Raw genomic sequence first — 26249 nt, 5'->3', positions numbered from 1 at the left:
AGCTAACATCAGATAATTCATTTGTGTTTCCATAGGTCCACATTACACATCGGTTTGAACAGATAAATTGCATGAAAGAATTGGACTGAATTTTGATGATGAAAATTGCTCCTTACTGTGTTAATTGTAACAAGTCCATGGAGAAATGAAAACATATTACATAGTGAGATAATTAATGAAATTATTAGATCTTTTATCAAAAATTGTATGTTTTCATTTGCTGTAATAGAAATCAAGGTTGTCCCACTAGTTAGTTCCAGTTAGTTGTCTAAAGGTGAATATGAACATCTGAAACCTTTGCATATTTTTGGTTATTTTGACTTACTGGCATTTTATTTTCTAAATGAAAATAATGTTTTTCATTTAAATAAATGGCATCAGCAGTTCATACAAAAAAAGAATTTGTATATTCAATATTTTTGAAATATACGTTACATAATATTTGTTTTCCATATTTTTGTTTATTTTTGCTTTTTAATTGCATTATGGAGCGTGGTCTTTCTTCCAACAACTTATAACCTTGAAGTTTGAAAAAGTGACTTTCATTGACATTTTAATAGTTTAAAGTCATAGGCTGCGCCGAAACCACATACTTCCATACTATATAGTACGCTAAAATCAGTATTTGAGCCGAGTAGTAATGTCCGAATTCACAGAATTCGAAAAACAGTATGCGAGAAGTACCCCGATGACTTACTACTTCTGGCGAGATTCTGGAGTATGCATCCCATGCATGCTGTGCTATCCCATGATGCCCCGCGAGCGAATTCATGAATGTGAGTAAAGCGATGCAAATTACGCAGGTACGTCGCATGACTATGTCAAAATGGTGGATGTAGTACGTCTGAATTCCATTCTTACTTTTCACATTCATACTGTATAGAACATACTATTTTAACGGCAGAATAGTACGTTTAAATTCAAATGCAGTACCTCGGTAGGCGGTTTCGGATGCAGCCATAGATTGTAGTTGGTGTTAGTAATTGCTAGACAAAAACCTTTTTTAAACTACTAAAATGTCAACTAGCCCGTTACCAAGTGTGGGGGGGGGGGGGGTGGGGTTGGACATTTGGGTGGTTCCAAAGGTGGTACCAAAGTTTCACTTGTGTTCATCACTATAACTTTTGAACCAGTGGGCTTCAATCAAAATTCTTTTTCCTCTAAATCCTTGGCTCAGTCCAATTCCATTGCACCTTATTCCGTCATGAAATTTTTTTTTTGTTATTTTGAATTTTTTTTTTGCAAACCCTGTTTGATCAAACTTGTCCTAGGCCGTTTGCCTGATTTTCACCAAAATTTAATCACATGATCTACAGACGCTGCTGACAAAAAAAAATATTGAACTCATGCACTATGCACTCATGCACTATGTACTTATGCGCTTACACACTCAACGGGATAGTATATGTATGTAGTGGCGTCCCAAATGGCAAACTAATGTTTTTTTACTAAGCGGATATTCAAACCGTTTCCCTGATGACGTTTGACGGTTGCCAAATCAGTGAAATAAACGACCGAATTATCAAATAATACCTGCTGTGAGTATTGCCGCATTCACCATCGGGAGGTGCTATAATCACTCTCGTAGGAGAATTTTGCTTCCACCATTTAAAATAAATAAAGGTATTCCGCTACGTAAGCAAACCTGCGGTCGTTGAGTACGTGAAGAGTCCATCATTACACACTTTTTACATTACACACAATGTTAGCGGCTGAATGAGTGCATCATCCGGGTAATAAAAGTGCACTTATTTTTAGAGTTTTCACTGTGAACGTACTACTTGAAGTTTTTGAGTGAGAAAATCATTAATTTTGCTTATATTGTCTCAAACCTTTGTCCAAAACTCCTAAAACTGCTCTCATCACATCTGACAGAGCATGCCGAGTTGAACGATGTCGGATTTTCCCAGGTCAGCCATTTTGGGCGTCGACCATTTAGATTTTCATCAAAAAATGATATATTTTACAAATCTATTCACACATAATTACAAAACATGGTATGCATCTTTAACACCATGCCCTGAGAGTACACAAAAACTTCTGGAGCAGCGCCACCTTGTGGCCAAAGGTTATAAGCCATTTTTGAAAAATGCTAATCATTTTTTATAAACATTCCTTATTGACAAGACAGGTGTCTTTTTATATTCCCTGGATCATGCCGAGACCATTGATACCGAATATGCCAAAATGAACTGAACTACCTGTCCGCCATTTTGTTTTTAATTGAAAACCTATTTTTTAGACTCCTCTTAGACCGTTTTTCCGATTTTCACCAAATTTGATTGTTCTTTAGACCATGCTGGCAAAAAAGTTATAGTTGCGTGACACGGTTTTCATTTACGCTACTGACAAATGTGCTGGCTCAATTTTAAAGATAATCTGAGACTGTAATTCTGAAACTTTTAATTGATTTAACTGAAACTCTTTTCATTTTAATTGATGCTGAACTTTAGGTGTGCCACTTGCTCCTCACAATAACCACAACACATACATTTGAGTGGTCACGCGTTAAAAACCCTTAACTAACCATCAATAATAAATCTTACAAAATGGCTAATAAATGTTTATTGTATAGGTTTATTGTGGTGAAATTAGTATTAAATTATTCATTGGGTCATGCTGAAAACATTGATACTAAACATGCCATATTTGTGCAAACTTCCTGTCCGCCATATTGAATTTGTTTGAAAAGTTATTTTGCAAACTCCTCCTTGATCGTTGATTCAATTGTCACCAAATTTGACTCTTTAGTCAATAATGAATCAAAAATGAATCAAAAATAACTTTATACTGCATATGTTTATTGTGAGGGGCGAGGCAGTGGCGCAGTAGGTAGTGCTGTCGCCTCACAGCAAGAAGGTTGCTGGGTCGCTGGTTTGAGCCTTGGCTCAGTTGGCATTTTTGTGTGGAGTTTGCATGTTCTCCTTGCCTTCGCATGGGTTTCCTCCAGGTGCTCCGGTTTCCCCCACAGTCCAAAGACATGCGGTATAGGTGATTTGGGTGGGCTAAATTGTCCATAGTGTGTGTGTGGGAAATGGGAATGAGTGTGTGTGGATGTTTCCCAAAGATGGGTTGCGGCTGGAAGGGCATTCGCTGCATAAAAACTTGCTGGATAAGTTGGCGATTCATTCCGCTGTGGCGACCCTGGATTAATAAAGGGACTAAGCCGACAAGAAAATGAATGAATGAATGTTTATTGTGGTAAAATTAAACACTGATACCAAATATGCCATATTTGGCTAAATTCCCTGTTCACCATATTGATTTTGTTAAAAAAAATAAATTTTCACAAACTCCTCCTAGACTCTTTGTAGAAATATCACCAAATTGGAATTGGATCATTGTCAGACTATGTTGACCAAGTGTTGTGAAATGTGTGTTAAAAGGCCAAATGGTTTTTGTTTACGGTTTTTGTTACAGTGTTTACACAAATGTGCTCAAATGTGCTCATTCTGCCTCTAGACTACTTTGGTCTTTCTGGCTCTGAACTGCTTGGCCCCTTAATTTCTGCTTGCAGCTATATTTGTTATTATTATTATTATTATTATTATTATATTATTATTATTATTATTATGTTTGACATTTTTATTATTCAAATGTCTGAAATCTGACTGTGAACTTGAACGCGCTGGCTAGTTTATTTGCCTAATAAATAACAATAGGCCCCCGTTTTTAATGTAAAACTTTCTTAAAATGAAAAACAAATATATTTTTTTTATTTCCTATATTTTTTCCAATGATGTCATATGATAAATTTGTATTTTAAAAATAAGTCTTTTTCTTATTTTTTTTGTTGTAAATCTTTAGGAAATACTTTTAGTACATCAAAACATGTGGTTGTAATGACCACCCAACAAGCTTAAAATGTCACAAAAAATGCAGTGTTTATATCTCAAAATTAAACAGAAATTGAGGCGAATAACTGCAAAAAGGTCCAAAAAAAAGGACCACCCCTTTCAACAGGTCTGTAGTGTTTTTGCTTTTAATAAATATAGGTTTATTTCAGTTTTTTTTCTGCACATTTCTAAAAAACTAGCAAGGTATAATACCAAAATCTAACAAATCTAATTGATTTTGTTTGTAACCCCATTAACAGATACTCTTTCCCACATAGATGTGGCATATCATCAAGCTGATTCATTAAAATTCTTAGTTCATGATTATTTGATTGTGCACGTGTATATTTAATTCCCCTTATCTTTTAATGTAATGTAAACAATTGTTCCAAAATATTGCATCCTTTGTTACTTCTTCAGGACTATCCAAGTTACGGATATGTATCATTATTGAAGAAATGTTTATAAATATTTGATTATTTTGGCCAACCCCCATAGGGTGCCTCATTTACGGCCACTAATGTGTAGTATCAATTTACAGAGTGCAGAGAACACTATTCCACTAGAGAGTTTCATTATTATAACACCATTGTATCCAATATGCTTTGTAACTGACGTTCATTTGTTCTGCTTATATATGGTATGTGAAAACCCTGCACTAGTTTTATGCAACATGGCAATCTGGAGCCTGCAAATCCGCTTTTCAACACCAGATGGAGCAACTGCAGATATTCACTGTCATTTTATTTAAAGGGATAGCTCACCTAAATAGACCCTCTTTTGTATCTAAACATGTATGACCGCATTTCCTTTGTGGAACATACAATACTCAGTCAAAATGCCTGATATTCTTTAAAAAAGGTTTCAAGACATTGGAAAAACATGAGGATTGTAAACAGTTATGTCTTTTTTGGTTGAATGCCTATGGTTATAAGTCTTGTTACTGTTTTGTATTTGTTTGCTTTTTTATTATTATTATTATTATTATTATTATGGGTGGCATGGTGGCTTAGTGGTTAGCACTGTCACATCACAGCAAGAAGGTTCCAAAGACATGCGCTGTAGTTAAAGTGGGTATACAAAATTGACCGTAGGGTATGTGTGTGTGAATGTGAGAGTGTTTGGGTGTTTCCCAGTACTGGGTTGCCACGGGAAGGAAATACGCTGTGTAAAACATTTACTGGAATAGTTGTCGATTCATTCCTCTGTGGCGTCCCCTGATTAATAAGAGACTAAGCCAAAGGAAAATTAATAAATAAATGTATTATTATTAGCATTTTTCATCCTTGCCCCATTTATTGCCCATTTTGCATGCATGTATGTATCATGGAGTCAACAGAATATTTATCCCTCAAAGTAATCAATAGCACATTTAAAACAACAACTTTTAAACAACAAATGTGCATAATAAAGCATCTGACCAAGCTACGCAACGATACGGCTTCTAATGACTAAAAGAAGATTACTCCCAAGCCCTCTGCATCCATTTGTGTTTATGCCGGATATTTACAAACACTGTCAGTCATATTGTGGTTTCACTTATTGGTTGTTTGATGCAAACAAGGCTCCATGTGAAAGCTCTCCCAGTCATAGAGAGAAAATAGAGGCAAAATATATTCATTGAAAAATCAATGTCAAAAAATCTGATATTTTTATTCTCACGCAAACAGTGCTCGTCATGCAGTCCCAATGAAGATTAACTGGGCAGTATCTAAAGTGACATTTTTTAAGCTGTTTAATGAATACTGATCTTAGCTCAGTATCTGATCTTCAGTGCAGTTTAGGTACATGTAGCCTATCTTACGTAATGTTTAAAGGAACAATCCACTTTTTTAGTTTTGAAAATAACCAAATTTTACAACTCTCCTCTGAGTTAAATAGTTGAGTTTTATCTCTAGGTGTGGCAGTAGAACTTTTAACTTTAACATTAAAATATATAATGGGGTATATGGGGCTGTCGCCTCACAGCAAGAAGGTCGCTGGTTCGAGACTCAGCTGGGTTAGTTAGCATTTCTGTGTGGAGTTTGCATGTTTGTTAACTGAATGTGGTAAGCTAAATTATCTGTAGTGTATGTGGGTGAATGAGAGTGTATGGGTGTTTCCCAGTGATGGCCTAGGGCTTGAAGGAAATTCACTGCATAAAACTTATGCTGGATGAGTTGGTGGTTCATTCTGCTGTGGCGACCTCTGATTAAAAAGGGACTAAGCCGAAAATGAATGAATGGGGTATATGCACAAAGTTTTAATTTCAGCCAGTCTGTCCATTATAAAATTGGCACGTTTATGATCTGATTTCTTAAAAAATCTGTGATTTTCACTGCCTAAAAGAATTTATATGATTTAATGTGGGTCTCAGACCGGACAAGAGGCACTGCATTAAATTCCATTTCCCCCTATGTCTTTAAAATATGACTGGTTATTTTACCGCTGTATATCTTCAATGGAGATTCTGTGCTCACCTGCTGATCCTGACTTGAACAATTAATTGATGCTTATGAAGTCTATTTACCTGATTGTATTTTAATTACATTACAACATTAATGCTGTGAAAGGAACTTTATGAAATTGAAAATAGTCACATTAAGCTTTGACGGGAAGGTTATTATTGGCTGAAAAACACAAGCAGTGCATATACCCCACTGAATCAGATTATTCAGTACCTTTTTGTCACATGGACTATATATGACGGAACTATAGAATAGTCAAGCTTTAAATAGGAAAATTATCAAAAATTTTTTTTTAATTTTTCAGTGAGATGCTAACGGTCTAATCCGATTCAATGGTTTATGCTAAGCTAAGCTAAAAGTGCTCCCGACAAACCCGTAGATCAGCTAAATAAATAAAAAATGGCACTGGGGCAAGATATACTGAAAATGAGAACATTTTCAAAAAGTGTGTCTTTGAAGACAAAAACCTATCAACATTTGTTTCTACCACATTCATCTTTGTTAATATAATAAATGTATATATTTTCACAAACATTTTAATATAATGAATATGTCTCTTAAACATTCTAAAAATGAGAATGTTTCCTTATATGTTGCTGTACCATCAGCATGCTTTTATATCAGTATCAAATTGTTAACTTATAGTCATATAAATGGGATTTATATATTAAATGAAACAAAACACTTTGTGTTCGCTTCAACTCAGGATATTAAAAATATATACAGCTGACGAATCATTAGCCTCCCTTGTTTATTTTTACCCCATTTTCTGTTTAATGGAGAGCAGATTTTTTCAACACATTTCTAAATATAATAGTTTTAATAACTCATTTCTAATAACTGATTTATTTTATCATGATGACAATAAACAATATTTGACTAGATCTTTTTCAAGACACTTCTATACAGCTCAAAGTGACATTTAAAGGCTTAACTAGGTTAATTAGGTTAACTAGGCAGGTTAGGGTAATTAGGCAAGTTATTGTATAACGATGGTTTGTTCTGTAGACTATAGGAAAAAATATAGCTTAAAGAGGCTAATGATTTTGACCTCAACATTTTTTTAATTAAAAAATGCTTTTATTCTAGCCAAAATAAAAAAATAAGACTTTCTCAAAGAAGAAAAAATATTATCAGACATACTATGAAAATGTCCTTGCTCTGTTAAACATCATTTGGAAAATATCTAAGAAAGAAAAACAACTTCAAAGGGGGGCTAATAATTCTGACTTCAGCTGTATATATACATGTTTTACTGGTTGTTGCACTTTAAATGCCATGCGATTCTATACTATACTATACTTCTATACTATAACTCCATTTCTAATCCAATGCTTGCTGGAAAAACTGAACAACAAACATTATGCTATTATGAAGCTATCATTACAGCCATAAGGAAAAGGGCTATAAAGAATGGTGATGATTAGGGAAGCCATTGTATGCATATGACTTTCTCCGCCTCTATCCCTTTAAGAAGAACAAGGAGAGCATGAGTGGGGGAGGGGAAAGGGTTGGGGTGGAACAGTCCTGTAATGAGCAAATTCTAGAGACACTCAGCATCATATGGCTCAGACCATCATGGCTACACACCTTTAAATATGCACATAAACGTGAAGGAGGAGAGCACCAAAGAGGACTAAAACCTATTTATTTTTGGACGCTTTCAACCAGTCTTCCAGGAGAGAAGCTTCACCTCTACATCACAGCAGGAGCGCAGAAGGGAAAAGAGAGCGAGAGGGAGCAGCATTAGGAAAAAATGCTGTGCCAGATTCATCTTTTATAACAAATAAGCAAGGGAAATACAGTCATTTTGGTTTGGAAAAGATGATCTAGAGGGAGGCCTTGACATCCTTCATGCATCGAGGCAACGGATGCCCTCCTGCATCTCTGCATTTTTGCCAGCCGGAGCGGTGCATTTGGGGGCCGTGTAATGTCTGATTGAGTGTATCAATGCTGCTGCTGTGTGGATCTCTTCGGCTGTGGAAAAAAACTAGGCCTTGTTTGCCTGCTGATCTCCACGCAGGGAACGCGGAGCGCGGCTGTGTGCCTCAGCCTGTTGGGACTGTGCAGAGAGGAAGGGAGAAGCTCACCATCTTCATGCCTGTTGGAAGTAGCATGCACAATAAAGACATCCATTACCAAAGCCTGTGCACAAACCGGCGGGAGCTATAACACCAGGATGGTAGCCTGGTAAAGCCGTTCTCATCCCTTTAAAACACCTATACCTAAAAAGCACTGTTTTTTTGTCCTCTCTATGCGTTCTACTTGAATTTTTTGCTGTAACACTTCCTGCCTTGCCTATCCCAGTCTTCCTCTTTCTCTTGCTCTTTTTCTTACCATTGTTTTGCTTGCCAATTGCATTTTTTCCACTTGACATTCTGAAGATTTGCCAAAACCTGTTTCATGCATGTCCACTGGAGGCAGGTTTGACTTTGATGATGGGGGGTCGTACTGTGGAGGGTGGGAACAGGGCAAGGCTCATGGCCGAGGGGTCTGCACGGGGCCCCAGGGCCAGGGCGAGTATGCAGGGGCCTGGAGCCATGGGTTTGAAGTTCTCGGAGTTTACACGTGGCCCAGTGGGAACAGTTATAAAGGAACCTGGGCGCAGGGCAAGAGGCACGGCATTGGTGTGGAGAGCAAAGGGAGGTGGGAGTACAAGGGGGAATGGACGCAGGGGTTCAAAGGCAGGTACGGGAAGTTGGAGAGCACTAGCAGCGGCTCCCGTTATGAAGGCACATGGAGCAACGGCTTACAGGATGGATATGGATCTGAAACCTATTCGGACGGAGGTGAGAATCTAATCATCTCCTTTATATCAGATCAGATAATTTCATGAAAAGCATCTAAATTTTAGGTAAAATATGGATAAAACAAAGTGTTTGGGTTAAAAATGAAGAATTCAGTGGCATCTAAGTTGTGTTGTAAATTTGCTTCTAAAAAGGTGAATTTTTTATGTTTGTGTTCAGTTATTTCACTTTGATAGCAAAGAAAAGAACTTCTTTATTGCCATAAAAGTGGAATTGTTAAACCTACACACATGAGCCTGACAAGATCCTAATTTAAGAAGAAAATTTTAGATGGCACATTGAGGTTTTTGGCTTCAAATGTAGCTAAAACTTTTAACCAAATGGTTATGCTTGTCCATATATGCAGAATCTTGTGGAGTGTAAACTACCCCTATACACTGGATAGCCAAACAAGGCTTATCCACTTTTAAAATGCCGCCCATGTGTTTGGGAACTGGTCTGTTGACATTAAATGAGCTTCCAGTCAATACAGTCATTTGACACACATTTATCTGTGATTTAGTTGTTGAATTAGTCAGATGGCAGCCATCATCTTCTCCTTCATGTTCACCTCCATAAACTACCTACAATCTGATCACAGCGAAGGAACCCCCACCACCAGAAAATGGCTCTGGTGTCAGTGAGGTATCTGGCAGTCCAGTTGGCCGCAATGGCTTTGTATTATGTGCTCACAGTGAAGCAGACAAAATCTTGTGGAGTGTAAACTAACCCTATACACTGTATAGCCAAACAAGGCTTATCCACTTTTAAAATGCCCTCCATATGTTTGGGAATTGGTCTGTTGAAGACAAATGAGCTTCCAATCAATAGAGTAATTTGACACACATTCATCTGTGATTTATTGGTTGAATTAGAGCTAGATTTATTAGCTAAACTAGAAAAAGACCACCGAAATGTGCAAGTGGCATGAAGATTATTTCTCAAAACATCACTTTTTTGTATCTTGTATGTGCATATATATAATGTATCTTATTGTAAATATATAATGTAATGTGTGTATATAATGTATCTTAATACAAATATATAATGGAATGTGTATATATAATGTATCTCATTACAAATATATAATGTGATGTGTATAATGTTCAAATTTATAATGATGTGGTCTAACAGTTATTCGACTCCTTATTTACTCTACAATATCAAACACATTCTGGCTTACCGAAAATAATTCATCTGTTAAGTTTCACCTTAGGAACTAATTCATCACGCACATCGGAAACACACGCTTATTTACAATAAATTGCCATGGAAACCTACAGGCAGCGGGTCATTTGTGCCAATAGAGACTCTTCGCTGCTCTCGCTGATTGGCTGATTCGCATTCTTGTGTGATCCGCTTCCTGGCGTTTAAACGACGGAGAATGCGGAAAACAGTGGAATTGTGTTTTGGTCATGAACAGCGTCGTTACACATGATAGCGGATTTGGTAACAGAAGTGAACGCTTTGTGTTTGCGCCACGTAACAGACGTCCTCTTTATTTGAAAGATGGGTTTAGACTTGCATTCAAAGCTGAATCCGATCAATGTGTGATCTGCCTTTAGCAATTTCGCTGGGTAACTAATCAGGACTGTGATATTTTTGTGAACCACCCGCGACATAACTCATGTGCAACATTTCAGCACCCTGGACAGAAACTTAGCCTATACTATAAGCAGCATCTGTTACATTTCAGCCAGTCTATGTTACAACACAAAGCTTCACATTTGAAGATCTTTTCTTGAGCATTCCAAATTAGGGTATGTAATACTAAAGACTTTTCAATGTTTATAAATCAAGATATACAGTACTTTAACTGTCCATTCAATTAGTTTGTTGACATTAATTAAAATGTAGCTTTGGCTAGCAGCGAAGACCTATTATTGTTATTATTATTATTATTATTATTATTATTATTATTATTATTATTAATCTGTAAACATAAAATTAATTTTATTTTTAAAAAAATATTAATAATTAAGTAAAACATAAAGTCAAGTAAAACATAATATTATGATTAAGTAAACTTACATTGTTTGTAAGAGCAATTTCTCATTTTGAATGTCTGGGTAATAAACAATATTTAATAAATTAATTAATAAATTAATGAAACAAGGGTAATAAATTTATATTTCCTTAGCCTGCACTTATTGTTTATTTGCAATACATACCCAGCAGACACAGGGCGTCAACATGATGTCATATTGATGTTGTTCCCCAATGTCAGGGGCATGTTGTGTTTTGTTTGGAAATGAAAATCGGCTTGACATCAGAACCCAATATCAGGCTGACATCATTGTCCAACGTCCAACCTAAAAGTAACTAAATATCAACGTCTAATCATGTTATACCTTGATGTTGTGTGGATGTTACCACAATGACATCTATCAGATGTTGGGTTTTGGTCACTTTCAAACACAACCTAAAATCAGCCAAGTATCAACGTAATTTAAAAAAAAAATAGTTATTGAGTATTTGTAATTACAATTTAAAGCGTTACATGACATTGAAAGAAAAAAAAGAAATAAGAAAAAAACAACAACATAAAAATAAAATATAATTCTAGAGTTTCAGACGGGACGGCGAGAAAACAGAGTGCACCATATTTGTTCAGTCCATATTTTATCATTTAACATGAGTGGCTTGCCAACATCTAAAAGAAGGAATATACAAGAGAGGTGCATCTTAATACAAAAAAAAAAAAAAAAAAATATATATATATATATATATATATATATATATATATATATATATATATATATATATATATATATATATATATATATATATATATATATGTATATATATATATATATATATATAAACCTTCCAGATATATCAAAGTCAACAGTGAGGCAATACATTATGTCATATTTTTAGTCAATATGTTATTATTTGGACTGCACGATGGTGCGGTAGCCTCACAGCAAGAAGGTCGCTGGTTCAAGTCTTGGCTTGGTCAGATGGCATTTCTGTGTGGAGTTTGCATGTTTTCCCAGTGTTTGCGTTTGTTTTCTCCAGGTGCTCCGGTTTACCCAACAAGTAAAAAAAAACAAATACAAAAACAAAACAATGAGGTATATTGGGTAGACTTAATTGTCCGCTGTGAATGAGTGTGTATAAATGTTTCCCAGTGATGGGTTGCAGCTGGAAGGGCATCTGCTGCATAAAGCAAATGCTGTATAAGATTGCAGTTCATTTCGCTGTGGTGATCCTGGATTATAAAGGGACTAATTCGAACAAAAAGGAATGTCTTCTATCAATGTAATTTCATGTTGTAATTGGATGTAAAAATAACATTGTCCTTAGACGCTGGCTAGACATTAAATTTTGATCACCTGATGTAATGACCTAGATCTAACCCACTATTAACGTCTTGTGATGTTGTGTGCCTGCTGGGTTAAACATGTCAACTGTAAGGCTAGACATTAATATAAAAGACTTAGGTGAGCATTATAATGACCTTATTTTGTATTTATGACTAAATACATCAAGCAAAACAATTACAACTTAACGTGTTCATTCACCATTATCAGTTAATCAAAATGAGGTGTCTTATTTTGTAATTCTATCACTTTTGACATTTAATCATTTAACACTCTTGTTATATTACTAATTAATCCACATTGTTTTATTGTCATTTAATAATAATAATTATGGCCCTATGTTTTATTATTATTTTATTCTTATTTTTCATGTGTTTGTTTATTTATTACTGAGGCAGTTATTCAACAGTTTTTTTTTTTTTTTTAATTACTTACATTTATATAGAACTTTTATGGACACTCAAAGCGCTTTACACACATTGGGGGGAAATCTCCTCACCCACCACCAGTGTGCAGTATGGATGACACAATGGTAACCATTTTGCACCAGACTGCAGACTGATGAAGCCAATTATGACATTGGGATAGTTAGGACGCCAGTGGGCAAATTTTGCCAGGATGCCAGGGTTAAACCTCTATTCTTTTTCAAAGGACATCCTGGGATTTTTGACCAGTCAGGACCTCAGTTTAACATCTGAAAGATAGCGCTCACTGAACAGTATAGAGTCCCCAACACTATACCGGGGTGTTAGGACCCACACACAGGGGCGCAACTTCACATGTACTGATGGGTATGCGGCTTCAACTTTTGCGCACCCCCCTTCAATCCAACTATATTTTATAACAGGCAAGTGATAAAATGTGGAAAATATTTCCATCAATAAATTAAAGATATTTTTTCATAAAGATATCAATATGCTTAAAAAAAACAGTTTCGCAGTTCTGAACACAACTGTAATAGTTTGAAGTATAGTAAAAGGTATAATTACATTAAGCATGTTAAGTCACAAAGAAATGCATCTCATACCACCCCAAATTTCTTCTTAATTTAATTTTCACTTACTAAATGATTATAGCACCTTGACTAGCCTTGCTTTTGGACTTTTTGTAGTACATTTGTCAAAACAAAATGATAGACATGGGAGTCCTAAAGGGCAAAAGAACATTGCAATTACTTCTCACATTCAGACTGAGGCAGAAGGTCTGTCTTTGAAAGAACAATTGACTGAAACTGCTAAAAGTGAAATAAAAAAGACTGTCAAATGTTTAGTGTAAAAAAAAAACAGAAACAAACAGTGTGAAATGTTCTATTTAATTGAAATGTTATAACTTTGTTTGTAGCTAAAATTAAAATAGTTTTGAGCTAAGAAGTTACCAAAAGGCCTGATGAATCAATATGATACATAATAAATTCATAATAACATGTGGTATAAAAATGGGGGGAGGGGTGAAATGATTTTTTAATGTAATAAAATACAATATTATACGCGTATAAAATCCTAAATACATTTTTTTAACAAAAAATATTTACATTATTTGAAACTTTTAATATGGATAATTTCAAAAATAGTTTTGGCACAATGGCGCCCCCCCATGTGTGGCGCCCCTATGCACTGCATATACTGCATACCCCCTTTTTGCGCCACTGCCCACACAGACCGCAGGTTTGGCACCCCCTGCTGTTCTCACTAACACCACTTCCGGCAGCAACCTAGCTTCCTCATGTGGTCTCCCATCCAGGTACTGACCGGATGTAGCCATGCTTAGCTTCAGTGGCCGACCCTGTGAGAGTTAACTAACTGCCCTGCCTGCTGTGAATTTTTGCATATATGCCACTGTCACTATATACAATATATTGTATGTGTGTTTGTGTTTGTAGCCTATTTATATCATATATTTGTAATGCATTTAGGAAGTTATATAAGCTTTATCAAGTAACAAAATATAACCAATTGTTATTGCATGTTCAATCAAATAATCTTTAAACGTTACCTCAAATTACTTTCTTATCAACGCAAGAAATATGTTTTTTTGAAATAACCGTTTTTTGTATCATTATAAATATCTTCGTTTCTCCCGCAGGCACATACCAGGGCCAGTGGTTGAGTGGTTTGCGCCATGGCTATGGAGTGCGACAGAGTGTGCCTTATGGCATGGCAGCCATCATCTTCTCCCCTATGTGCACCTCCATAAACTCCCTACGGTCTGATCACAGCGAAGGGGCTCCCACCCCAGAGGATGGCTCTGGTGTCAGCGGGGTATCTGGCAGTCCAGTTGGCCGCAGTGGCTTTGTATTATGTGCTCACAGTGAAGCAGACAGGCACAGGAAGAGGAAAGGCCGCTTCCGACAGTCCATACTAAGCGGTTTAAAACTGCGGAGGTCTGAGTCCAAGAGCTCTCTAGCCAGCCAGTTAAGCAAGCAGAGTTCCTTCTGCAGCGAGGCAGGTATGAGCACCGTCAGCTCAGCCGCCTCAGACATCAACTCCAACGTCAGCTTAGGTGAGGCGGAGGCAGGGGGCAGCGTGGATGCCACTGTCACCGAAACATATGCTGGCGAATGGAGAAATGACATGCGAACGGGTTGGGGTGTAAGTCATCGCTCGGATGGACTTCACTTTGAAGGCGAATGGTTTGGGAATAAGCGGCACGGTTATGGCTGCACCACTTTTCCAGACGGAACAAAAGAAGAGGGAAAATACAAGCAGAATGTTCTGGTGAGTGGCAAACGGAAAAACCTGATACCACTCCGAACAAGCAAAATCCGGGAAAAGGTGGATCGTGCTTTGGAAGCTGCTGAGAAAGCTGCAGATATCGCCAAGCAGAAGGCTGAAATTGCATTGTCCAGGTAAGACATGAAGTGTTTTTTAACATATAAGAGCAATTCGTGGCAAAAAAGAGCAATCCATCACAATTTGGAATTATCTAGGGAGTGAAGAGTTGTAACAACGGGCAAAACAAATGGTCCTGGAAGGCCACGATCCTACAGATTAAACACACTTGATCCAGGTTATCAAGTTCTTCAAATAGCTTTGAAAACTGCAAGTATATTTAAGTCCTCCGAAATTAATCATACCACAGGGGTACTCCACGCCCTACTCTAGGCTTAGGACTGGAACTAATCTCCAAAAATCTTCCTAACCCATAGTACTGTTAATCATAGAGATCATTAATGACAATGGTTCTACAATCTACTGGTGCTTTTGATGTGAAGAGTAGCCCAGAATTGTAGCCCTCCAGGTACGTTTTAGCCAGGGGTGTCCAAACCCAGGACCAATGTCCTGCATATTTTAGTTCCAACCCAAATCAAACACATTTGAAACTGCTAATCAAGCTTTTTCTAGGTATACAAGTATCTTTCAGGGAGGTGTGTTGAAAAAAGTTGGAGCTAAACTATTCAGGACACCGGCCATCCAGGATCGAGTTTGGACACCCCTGGTTTAGGCCTTCTGAGTTACAGTGATGACCATCTGAGCCAAACACAGTTGAAGCCCCAGCTTGATTTTTGGTAAAACATTGCTTTAGTCAAAATAAATGCTAAATAATGCAATATTTTCCTTTTTTTACAGGATGAGCCATGCTAGAGGAAAGGCAGAGGCTGCAGAGGGAGTCGCACAAAGAGCCCTGGAGGAGTGTCGTCTGGCCAGGGCTATAGCCAAAGAACTTTCCCCCTCTTTCCATCACTATGGGAATGGTAGGATAAAATACACTATAGCGCTAAATCTGTAATGGATATAAAATGCTATATACCTGATTTCTTCAACTTTGTTTCTGGAGACCCCCTGTGTTGCAAAGTTTAGCTCCAATCCTAATCATGAACTGCCCGTTATATCGTAATTCACAATGCCTTTTAATGACAGGCTTTCACCTAGATAGTTATACTGTAGTAATTCAGTAAGAAGAGCTACCCCCACTCCTCTCCGCAATTTCTTTAGTTTTTAGTTGCCTTTGCATCATCAGTAGGAGCTATGAAGTGTTTTATGCGGCCGAAATGTGGCGAAAAGAAAATCAGCAACTGGAGGATGGAGGACTCTGCGAACAAAGTTTTATTTTTGTTGTGATAATAGAGATGGAATGTGATTGAAAGAGCAAACAAAGGAACTAAATCACCTCCCATAACTTGTTGTAGTACCACATCAATGAGCAAATAATGCATTGGTTCAGACAAAGGTGACAGGTAAATGCTCCTACATTAGCTTTTTGTAATAGTCTTGTAAGACATTAAAATATTCTGCCAGAGTTTTTATTATTAGCATTTGCCAAATCCATATTTCACCAATAGTTCCTATTGTGTTACAGTAGGTTTGTGTCTACTTTGTAATAATAGCTAATTTAGTTCTGGCAGTAGTTCTTGGACAGAGGTCACCAACTCGGTTTCTGGAGCTCTACCTTCCTGCAGATTTCAACTGCAACCCTGACCAAACACACTTGCTGCTTCAGGTGCTAATTGGTTCAGGTTTGTTTAATCAGGAATGTAGCTCTTTAGGAACAGGGTTGGTGACCCCTGTTGTAGGAATGAAAACAAGTGAGGTAGTTTGGCACATGTAATGTTTGCCCAATATAAGCATCAGCCAAGTCAAATTTCACGTGAGAGAAATCTAACTTGGCAAAAAACACTTGGTGATTACAATATTATTGTATAATCCGTTCCTTATTGTGACCATGTCTTATAATTTCTGTAAACTAGGACTGGAATGCCAGAGACCAAAGCATCATGACAGGAAAGAGAAAGACCATGAGGTGGTCTCCACTGGCACAGACAGCCCCGAGCTCTGCACACCAGACACAACACCCCCAGTCCAAACGCCAGACCTGAGCCCAGTTTTGAGCAGTCCCTCATCGCCACCCTGCAGTCCCCCTACTCATCGCAACAGGAATGCTTGTTTTATGCGTCAGAGTGCAGTGGACGAACAAGGAGGGGCTGAGATTCAGGTTCTAGTTGAAGGCAGAGGCATAGACAGCACGAGAGCTGGGGCTAACAGCTGGACGGCTGAGATGTATCCTCACAGAAGAGGAAGCAAAGGGGAAAGCAGTCGTTCCACAACTCCATCCCTGCTGGAAGAGGAGATCAGTCACATTAATGGACATGAGAACTCAACTCATCATCCATGGGAGAACGGCTCCTCTAACCACAAGCCCATCGAGCATATGGCCCCTGAGAAGGTCTGGGATCAAATGTCCTCCAATCAAAAGCCCTGGAAGCATGTTTCCTTAAATCAGAAAACACGGGAACATGCAATTTCTAGGGAGCGAGAACGAGAGCATAAACCATCCAATCACAACTCTGTTGATTGCGAATCTTCCAAGTTCAAACCACAGGTGCACATATATTCCAATCACAAGTCTGCAGGTCATAACAATTTATCCAATCACAAGACCAATGAGCATGCTTCCACCAATCACAAACCAAAGGAGTTTATTTCTGCACATGAAAAACCACACGTTTCTTATCATTATAACCCCCAAGAGCATGTTTCCTCCTATCACAAACAACACGAGCATGTCCACTCAAACCACAAGCCACGAAAGTCCTTCACCAATCATACGATTGGTGAGCCTAGCTTAAATGCATACCAGCTCTCAGACCGTGGGGCCAACAACTCCACTCTGGAATGGACTGTTGAAAACAATTCCCAGTGGATCTCTTCTCATTCACATCCGCAGGAGAAAGAAGGGGAAAATGATTATCGGGTTGAAATGAGGTTCCAGCCCCTAGACTCCCTTTCTCAACAGAACTTTGGCTCTGGCATGAAATGCTCGGGTCTCCAAGGGCACAATTTGCAGAGACTACGTCAGCGAAATCAAGAAGGCAAAGAGTGGGGTCTTGCAGCCAGGGAGGGATCCATGGACTCTGTGCAGATGCTTGACACTTTGAATGTTGGGGTTGATGTGGAGGAATGGCCTTTGCACAGGGACATTACTCTTTCACCCCCTTTAACGTCTTCTTTAGAACCACTGGAACATGAAGGAGAGCAACTAAACCTGATGAAGACAAACTCAGTAAGTAAACAGAATACTGCTTCGGGGGTTTCGGTTCTGCTAATTAAACATATATTTACAGATTTACGCAGCATAGATTTATTACAAGACTTAAAACGTAAGCAAACAATATTTTTAAGTAGAAGCCACAAGACAATGAGTGTCATTTATTAAACTTGTCTATGCACAAATTAATGTGTAAAGTGAGCGTACAGACATTTTCACTAATAAATCATGATTCATCAAAACTTTTGTACTAAAATAATTCAAAATGTATGATTTAAAAGAAAAACTACTTATACCACACTTAATATTCATGTACCCCTGAGCAGAGCTTAATTTGTAAATTAATAATTCCCGGAACAAATCCAGAAAATAAAACTTACCGTGACCGACATCCACCAAATTCAGTTCTCCCAAAACATGACATCATTAAACGCAGATAGCGCAAAAAAGAGCATCACATTTTTGAACAGTCTTTATTTATTTTGTGCCATATGATGTTTTAGGTCAGTCATGGTGAATAAAATCATGAACACTAGCTACAAACGTAAACGTATGAACAATCATTATTCAGTTCACTTCACTATTATGTGCTGGGTAAAAAAATAAATGACTAAATCTTTAAGAAGAGCCCACAGTTACCTCTTCTGTCATGTTTTCGGGCTGACTTGAGATTGTTTTGCTTCTGTCTCCAGCTATTCTGATCCATTCGTGCATTTTCATCTTTTTAAGATCAGGCTCATTATCAGATTTACTCGTGGCTTTAAAAAATATATATGTATGCCTCTTTGCCATTTTGAATATACAAATATTATTTATGTGGGCCACTATGCCAGTGTTTATTTCCGCTGCTCACTGCACATAAAACAAAAATCACCAATCAATGAGAGTGATTGTAAACATAAGAAAGCTGATTGGCTGAAAATATTGTTGAGGGCCGTCATGTGTGTGTGCGCACACACGATCCCCCACAGCCTTCGATTGTGCTTATTCTCTCTTTCTCACACACATGCACCCATGCACATAGGTATTTACCACACACAATTTAATGTCAGATCTATTCAAATAAATACTGGAATGCAAAACACGAATATCTGACATTTTCCGGAACAGGATCTGGCTCAAATTAAGCTCTGCCCCTGAGGCCTTATAAACATGTATAAAGAACCCTAGATACAATTAGATATGTTATTTACATGGTGATTGAAAAGTAACTAGACATAAAAAAAATATATATATATATATATATATATATAACTGTGATTGCGTATTTAGTGTACAGACATGTTTCCTGAGAGTGATGAAAGATTATTCATGCCTCAATCACAAAATCATGTTTTTTTTTGAGAGGTGCCTTTAGAGGTGCCTTTAGAAATGATTTTCTATTGGCATCAATTGTTTTGTGCAGTGTTTATGTGCCTTGCATGCGCCTTGCATTTGCGTGCTGTGACTCATGTTTTGACGGAGTGCTCTGCGCGTCTGCATTTAGAAAAGTCAACTCTGTGCATCAAGACCATTAATGCAATGGATGCTTAGCATCATAAAATGCCCAGCCCTCTGCTCTTTTAAAAGTACTCTTTTCTAAAGTCAACAAAAATGCATCTCGCTATTTTAGATCTGAAAGCATGTTCCACATCCAACATCAGAACCTACAGTACATTACCGTTAAAGTTCTTTGTCTTTTGTTCCGCTACCATAATTGCCCTTTCTTAATTCGTAATTTGTGTTCTCATAATTTTCTCCGGGCAAGTGCCACTTTGTGCAAAGCCCTTATATGGACTTGGTTTGCCCGTGTATTATGCGAATGACTAATCTAGTGCATAAGCGTGCTTCTAGAAAACAATTCAAATTTGTTGTGATGAGGTCGGAAAGTTTTTATGAGAAGTTCAAATGTGTATAAATATGAAAAACATATGCATTTATGAGGGAATGAGACTCATCTCATTATTGGCAGAAAATGCTTTCATGGGGTTAACACAATTTTTAGGCAATCCACAATTTCATTGTTGTTTGATATGGGGTACTGTTATTGTTACTTGGGGTACTTGTTCTGCAGTAGTAAAGAATCTCAGAATCCAAAGATGTGATAAAGTAGATGTGTGATGCAGAGTACTAACCTAAAAAAAATAAAAAGCATGGAGAGAGTTAGTAGTTCGGTTTCTGGTACAGAACTAGTGCTGTATCAAAAAATCTTTTGAGAAATCGACTCAGCATCAATTCAGATATTTTCAAAATGCATCAATAATCTCTACGGAATTACTCCAGAGCTTCATTTTCAACAGCAAATGGAGCTATAGGCAAGTTTTTAACCATTCACATGCTCACAACGAAGCCAATAATATGTAACTGCAGACTTGCAGACCCACACTTATTTTAGGACGCACAATCGCAAGCTCACAATCCAGGCCTCCAAGAGGGAGGGACTTCCATTGTAAGTAGGATTATTTATAGGGCTGATTAAAACGTTAAAATGTGTTTGGATGTGCTCTATGGGTTCAAAAGCTCTATTTTTGCAAAAATTCAAGGGTCATTTGATTATTATCAGTTTTATACCACCTGTATTCTTATATTCCACCTGTATACTTGTTATCATACACTTCTTCATGGCTTACAACATGTTGGTGGAGTAACAAATATGATAATTTTGCTAGTACTCAGTTTAAATTGTCTTATTTGATAAATTTTTCTCATATGCTTATTAAGATTTGAAGAAAAAAAAAAATAGGTACGTTAGTAAAATTGTACTGCTGTTTGAACAGAACTGAGTTTTACAAAATTGCCAGTAAAGTCACTAAAGTTCCCTAAATGGCTTTCTGCTGTTCTTACACTATCTGTTCAACTTTTGGTTAAGCAACAATTAATTTTGGACAGAATAATAATAATAATAATAATAATTATTATTATTATGTCTACTATTTTTAGTATTTTCATAGCAATATTAACTAACCCATCAATATGTTCAAGAAACAAAAGGCTGGAGTTTTGATTGGATATAGTTTGTAGATAAATAACTACTGAGTGTGTGTCAACTGCTCGGCCATACACGCAACTGCCACTAATATATTAAACATCTGTGTAATGCGAAAAACGTGCTGATTACATTATCACTGTTAATAGTTATTGCTTGAAATATAAACCTAATGTCTGTTGTCAGTGTCAATTTTGACAGCAAATTTTAATTTAGCTTTAGTCTTAGTCTTATGACTAAAATTCCATTTTAGTTTCAGTCATATTTTATACTTTTGAATCGTTTTAGATTTAATCTAGTTTTAGTCAACTAAATTTCATAATATTTTAGTTGACTAAATCTACTCTAGTAGTATATTTAGTTGACTAAAATATATATTGGTTTAATTTAATTGGAATTTATTTAAAATATTGTATACATTTATTTATACAAAATAGTCTAACTTAAAATTAAATAAAACAGTCTAATTAAAACATGGAAATAGCATTCCATTAAAGACCAAAAATGGGATATGTGTTGTTTAATTATATCATAAGTAATATGTAATATGTGCTCTTCACTTTAAGGTAGTTTTGTTATTTTGACTTCCTGTTAAGAGGAGATTAGCACTACAGTATCATTACATCTTTACAGACATAAGAAATAATCATTGAATCGCTGAATGACGTCCTGAATAAAGCAGTTTTGTTTTGTGCAGGTACACTGTAAATGGTTGTTGTCATGACGATCGTAGCAAATGCAAACATTGCGTGAACAGCGCATGTTAGCGGGTTAGCAAAACTGTAGTTGCAGCTAAAATGAAACACGTGAGGAAATAGCTCCTTGAGTGCCATGATCGTATGAATTTAAAACTGACCGATTTAATACCTTTTACTGTCTAAATTCTCTACTAGGTCAGCAAGAGGCTATACCAGTTACTTTCAAATGTGCGTCACGCACCAATAATTAATCTGATTATTCTAATACCAAAATTATTCTAATACCAAAATGCATCCCTCAATCACATTCTCGTCTTGTTTTTATTAGTCAACAAAAATGTTTGTATATTATAGTTGTTGTCGTCATCAGCACTTACTTTTTATTTTGTTTTTATCTAGTTTTCATCGGTAGAAACTTGTTCGTCATGAAAATTACACTGCCTAAATTGCATCTATTGCATCAGGTTTCCACTTTTTAAAATGGCCTTCCTATGAATTGTCAGTCACAGAAATGGCCCCCTGCCAATCTTGCGAGTTTGAGACCCCTGCTGTAAGGGATGGGTTTAGGGTTATGGTAATTGTAGAGATTATTAAAGCACAGCAACAAACTAAATATCATAACTGACAGTCAAGTGGATATCTCAAGACTAATTTTAACACAACTCACTATGAGCACTCTTGTAATTCACTTAAACCTTTCGTAAATGTAATAAATGATTTTGGTTCGAGTGGTGTGCATAAGGAATTGGAGGTGAGCAGAGTATGGCTGTTTGTAATGAATACAGCGCCATCTGCTGTTAAAAACTAAGCTCAGAATAGATTCAGGAAAGAATAGCAATGCATTTTGAAAATCTCTGAATCGATGCAGAATCAAAACTACAGCTCCATCAGTTGGGGAAGTCACAATTATCACACTAAATACACTAAAAATTGACAACCTTACTCCCGTAAAGTATTGTGAATGAATCAGTTCAGTCAGATTGTTTATCAAGCTACTTGTGGAGCAGATTTTTAAAAGTGGGCAGTAGTAAATGATATTTAGCTGTGTGTATGATATTTAATGTTTAAAGAACAGATCTGCAGTATAAAGTGTGTCTAATAACGTTCTTTTCTCTTGTCCTACAGGGCTCCAGCTCTGTCCTGGTGGTCATGGTGATATTACTCAACATCGGTGTAGCCATTTTGTTTATTCATTTCTTTATTTAATCATATGGCCTATAGAATGTCAATAACAGCATTGATCATCATCAAGAGATATAAGATATGCACACAATGAACACTTAGCACCACTATTTTAATATAAGGAACCCAAACAATTACAGTAGTAAATGTCTGTGTAAGTTGGGCAAGTTCATGTAAATTGTTAACTTCTTTTATTGTTCAATTTATTCTATAATTCTATTACAACACATTAGTTAACTTTGCTTACCTTTTTTCCCACCACTCATAATAAAGATCCATTCACAATATTCTGTAGAACTCAAGTATTATGCACATTTAGGTTTTTTTAATATGCAGAGCACGTCTGATATGTTTTACCACATCTTTAACGGTTGCGAAAGATTATTCGGGACTTGTTTGTTTTCTTTTCAAATGCACATCAGGCCTGAGACATTGAGTAACGAGACGATTATTGTGCAGAGATGGTCTTGTGGTTTTATGTACTTTGATATAGTTGATGTAAGGTGCAGTTCACACTAATATACATATAATCAACCAGTCCAAAACCACATGCCCTCTTCCCACTGTATTCCAGGGTGCAGCCCTATACGATCGCTGCTGACGATCATTACGTCATCCAACTCTCTCATCTACATACCCAGATTCGACAAACTATAAGTCTGTGGTTACAGCTGTCTTAAAGGGCTTCATCATAGTGCATTGTCATGATTAAACTCATACACAAATAAGCCTGCAGAATTACTTCCACTCAAACAAATCCACCTCCTTTAGCAAATACAGTAATAGTCACTGAATTTCAGCACAATCCAGTCGTGTAGTTCATTTTGACTCACTGATTCACCATCGAAACACTGCTATGCCAGACTCACTACAAAAGAAACGTCTGTGTTTTCTCGTACACCACATGATCTGCTAGATGACGTAAAAGTACAACAGGGGTGCAGCAGCGGTTAAGTATTCCGACTCATACTCGATAAAGTTTGAGACTGTTACCTTATGACCACTGCTTTGGATATATTATATTATTCTATATTACTGAACACTTAACATATTTGAACACGTTTGCAAGATATCATTGATATGCTGAGTGCCTTTTTTAATTGAGAAACCATCCCAGCGAGCAGGTTGTGTACAGGTGGCCGCTCATACAGAGGTCACGAGAAACGGTTCGTCTCTCTCTCTCCCACCCCACCTCTGAACAAATCAAGTTGGCTTACGAACTGAGCCTAAGCCTGTGGAGATTTTTACAGCATGTTTGTTAGCCTGTTCTCTTCTGCTGTTACTCTGTGTGATTTTCTGCCTGTCTCTCTGTCCAGCAACTTAGATACCAATTGGGACTGAAAGCAGTGTAAAAATACCAGCTTATGTTTCTCAGTGGGACCTGACTGACATTATCTAAATTAATGAATGATAAACTGCTATTGTATATTTTATACTACTCATCCAGTGATATCATGTTGTGAGATCATTGCATGCCGACGCATGCCCTTTCTTACGCAATGATTTATGAGATTGTTTCCAAGTTATGTGGAAAATTAATAAAATGTTTGAGGTTATGTTGTGGTTTATGCTTTTATAAGAAAATGTTCATATGAAAAAAAAAAATGTCTTCAGGTTATATGTGCATTTAGTTATCAACAAAAAGAAACCCAAACCAAAACTGCAACACACTCGTACAAACATATATAGACCAAAAAAATTTAAATACGGCCCTTTAAAAGAGCCAGATGTGGTTTTGAAAGTGCTTTTTAAAAGTCCCACTTAATTGAAAGTCACATTAGTTTTTTTTTCTTATTAGGACATGACTTTTTGGACTTCATTTTGTCCACTGGGAATTGATCAAATTATTGCCCTGCTTGTTTAGATATATTGAAGCAAGGCTGCAAGTTCTGGTTTAACTTAACCAGAAAATAATCCAGCTTAACAAGACTACACAAGGGGTTTTCACACCGGACTTAACTCACATTTTCATTCTTCTAAGCAACACTTTCACCTTAATAATCTGAAATGGAAGCACAATTCAGGATGTTTTCGCATGGTTTAGATCAGGGATCTCAAACTCAGTTCCTGGGGGACCAGAGCTCCGCAGATTTTAGCTCTAACCTCCTTCAAATCACAATAGCTCAATTTTGTCTAGTCTTGAACACATTAGATCAGCTGTGTTTGATAAGGTTGGAGCAAAACTGCAGAGCAGCAGCCCTCCAGGAATCGAGTTTGAGAGCCATGGTTAAGAACAACTAATGAAAACTCAAATGTGAAATCTTAAACCTAGAATTTATTTTGCAATTAAAAAGAAAACTTGAAAATTCTCAGCTTTGCTAGATTAAAGGGTATAGGTACAAATAGTTAAAAATACCTATAAATGTATATAATATCATGTCATATAATAATTATAATATATCATATCATAATAACAACATCATACAATAATATCATACAACAAAAATATATCAAAGTTTTTTCTGAAAATGGTTATTGTTTAGTGGCGAAGCAGTGGCGCAGTAGGTAGTGCTGTCACCTTACAGCAAGCAGGTCGCGGGGTTGCTGGTTCGAGCCTTGGCTCAGTTTGCGTTTCTGTGTGGAGTTTGCATGTTCCCCCTTGCGTTCGCGTGGGTTTCCTGCGGGTGCTCCGGTTTCCCCCACAGTCCAAAGCCAAGCGGAACAGGTGAATTGGGTGGGATTAATAAAGGGACTAAGCTGACAAGAAAATGAATGATGTTTAGTATAATTGTTTTCTCTTGTTTTGACTGAAAATATGCATTTTTCCACCAAATGTACATTTCTCAATGAGACAGTTCACCCAAAACTCAAAAACACAATGCACTTGAAAAATTGAAAAATAACCTTTTAAAAGAGCCAGATGTGTTTCTGAAGGTGCTTTTCACACCAGACTTAACCCAGATTTTCATTCTTCTAAACCACACTTTAAGCCCAGGTAAGTGGAATTTTCACACTAGTTATCTGAAATGGAAGCACAAATACATTTTTGCATGGTATACAATACAATACGTTTTTGCATGGTATAGA

The 26249-nt window shown here is 36.9% G+C and overlaps 2 protein-coding genes across 3 annotated transcripts in view; both read left to right on the top strand.

Moving 5' to 3' along the window:
• adamts7 (a disintegrin-like and metallopeptidase (reprolysin type) with thrombospondin type 1 motif, 7) overlaps nucleotides 1-26249 on the top strand; it is a 610954-nt gene that overhangs the window by 532818 nt on the left and 51887 nt on the right. The window lies entirely within an intron of this gene.
• On the top strand, nucleotides 7802-24778 carry jph3a (junctophilin 3a). Of its 2 annotated transcripts, none has more exons than XM_688490.8 (5): nucleotides 7802-9072; nucleotides 14478-15240; nucleotides 15962-16086; nucleotides 17080-18392; nucleotides 23166-24778. In XM_688490.8, exons 1-5 carry the CDS (start codon nucleotides 8691-8693, stop codon nucleotides 23244-23246), a joined length of 2664 nt encoding a protein of 887 aa, XP_693582.3. In that variant the 5' UTR covers nucleotides 7802-8690; the 3' UTR covers nucleotides 23247-24778. The 2 variants fall into 2 exon arrangements, with proteins under 2 accessions (XP_693582.3, XP_073763472.1); XM_073907371.1 differs by lacking the exon at nucleotides 7802-9072 and adding an exon at nucleotides 10197-10829.

The sequence above is a fragment of the Danio rerio genome, chromosome 7, assembly GCF_049306965.1.
Source record: "Danio rerio strain Tuebingen ecotype United States chromosome 7, GRCz12tu, whole genome shotgun sequence".
Classification (NCBI taxonomy): Eukaryota; Metazoa; Chordata; class Actinopteri; order Cypriniformes; family Danionidae; genus Danio; species Danio rerio.
Note: the sequence above shows the minus strand (reverse complement) of the source record. Positions and strands in the feature narration are given on the sequence as shown.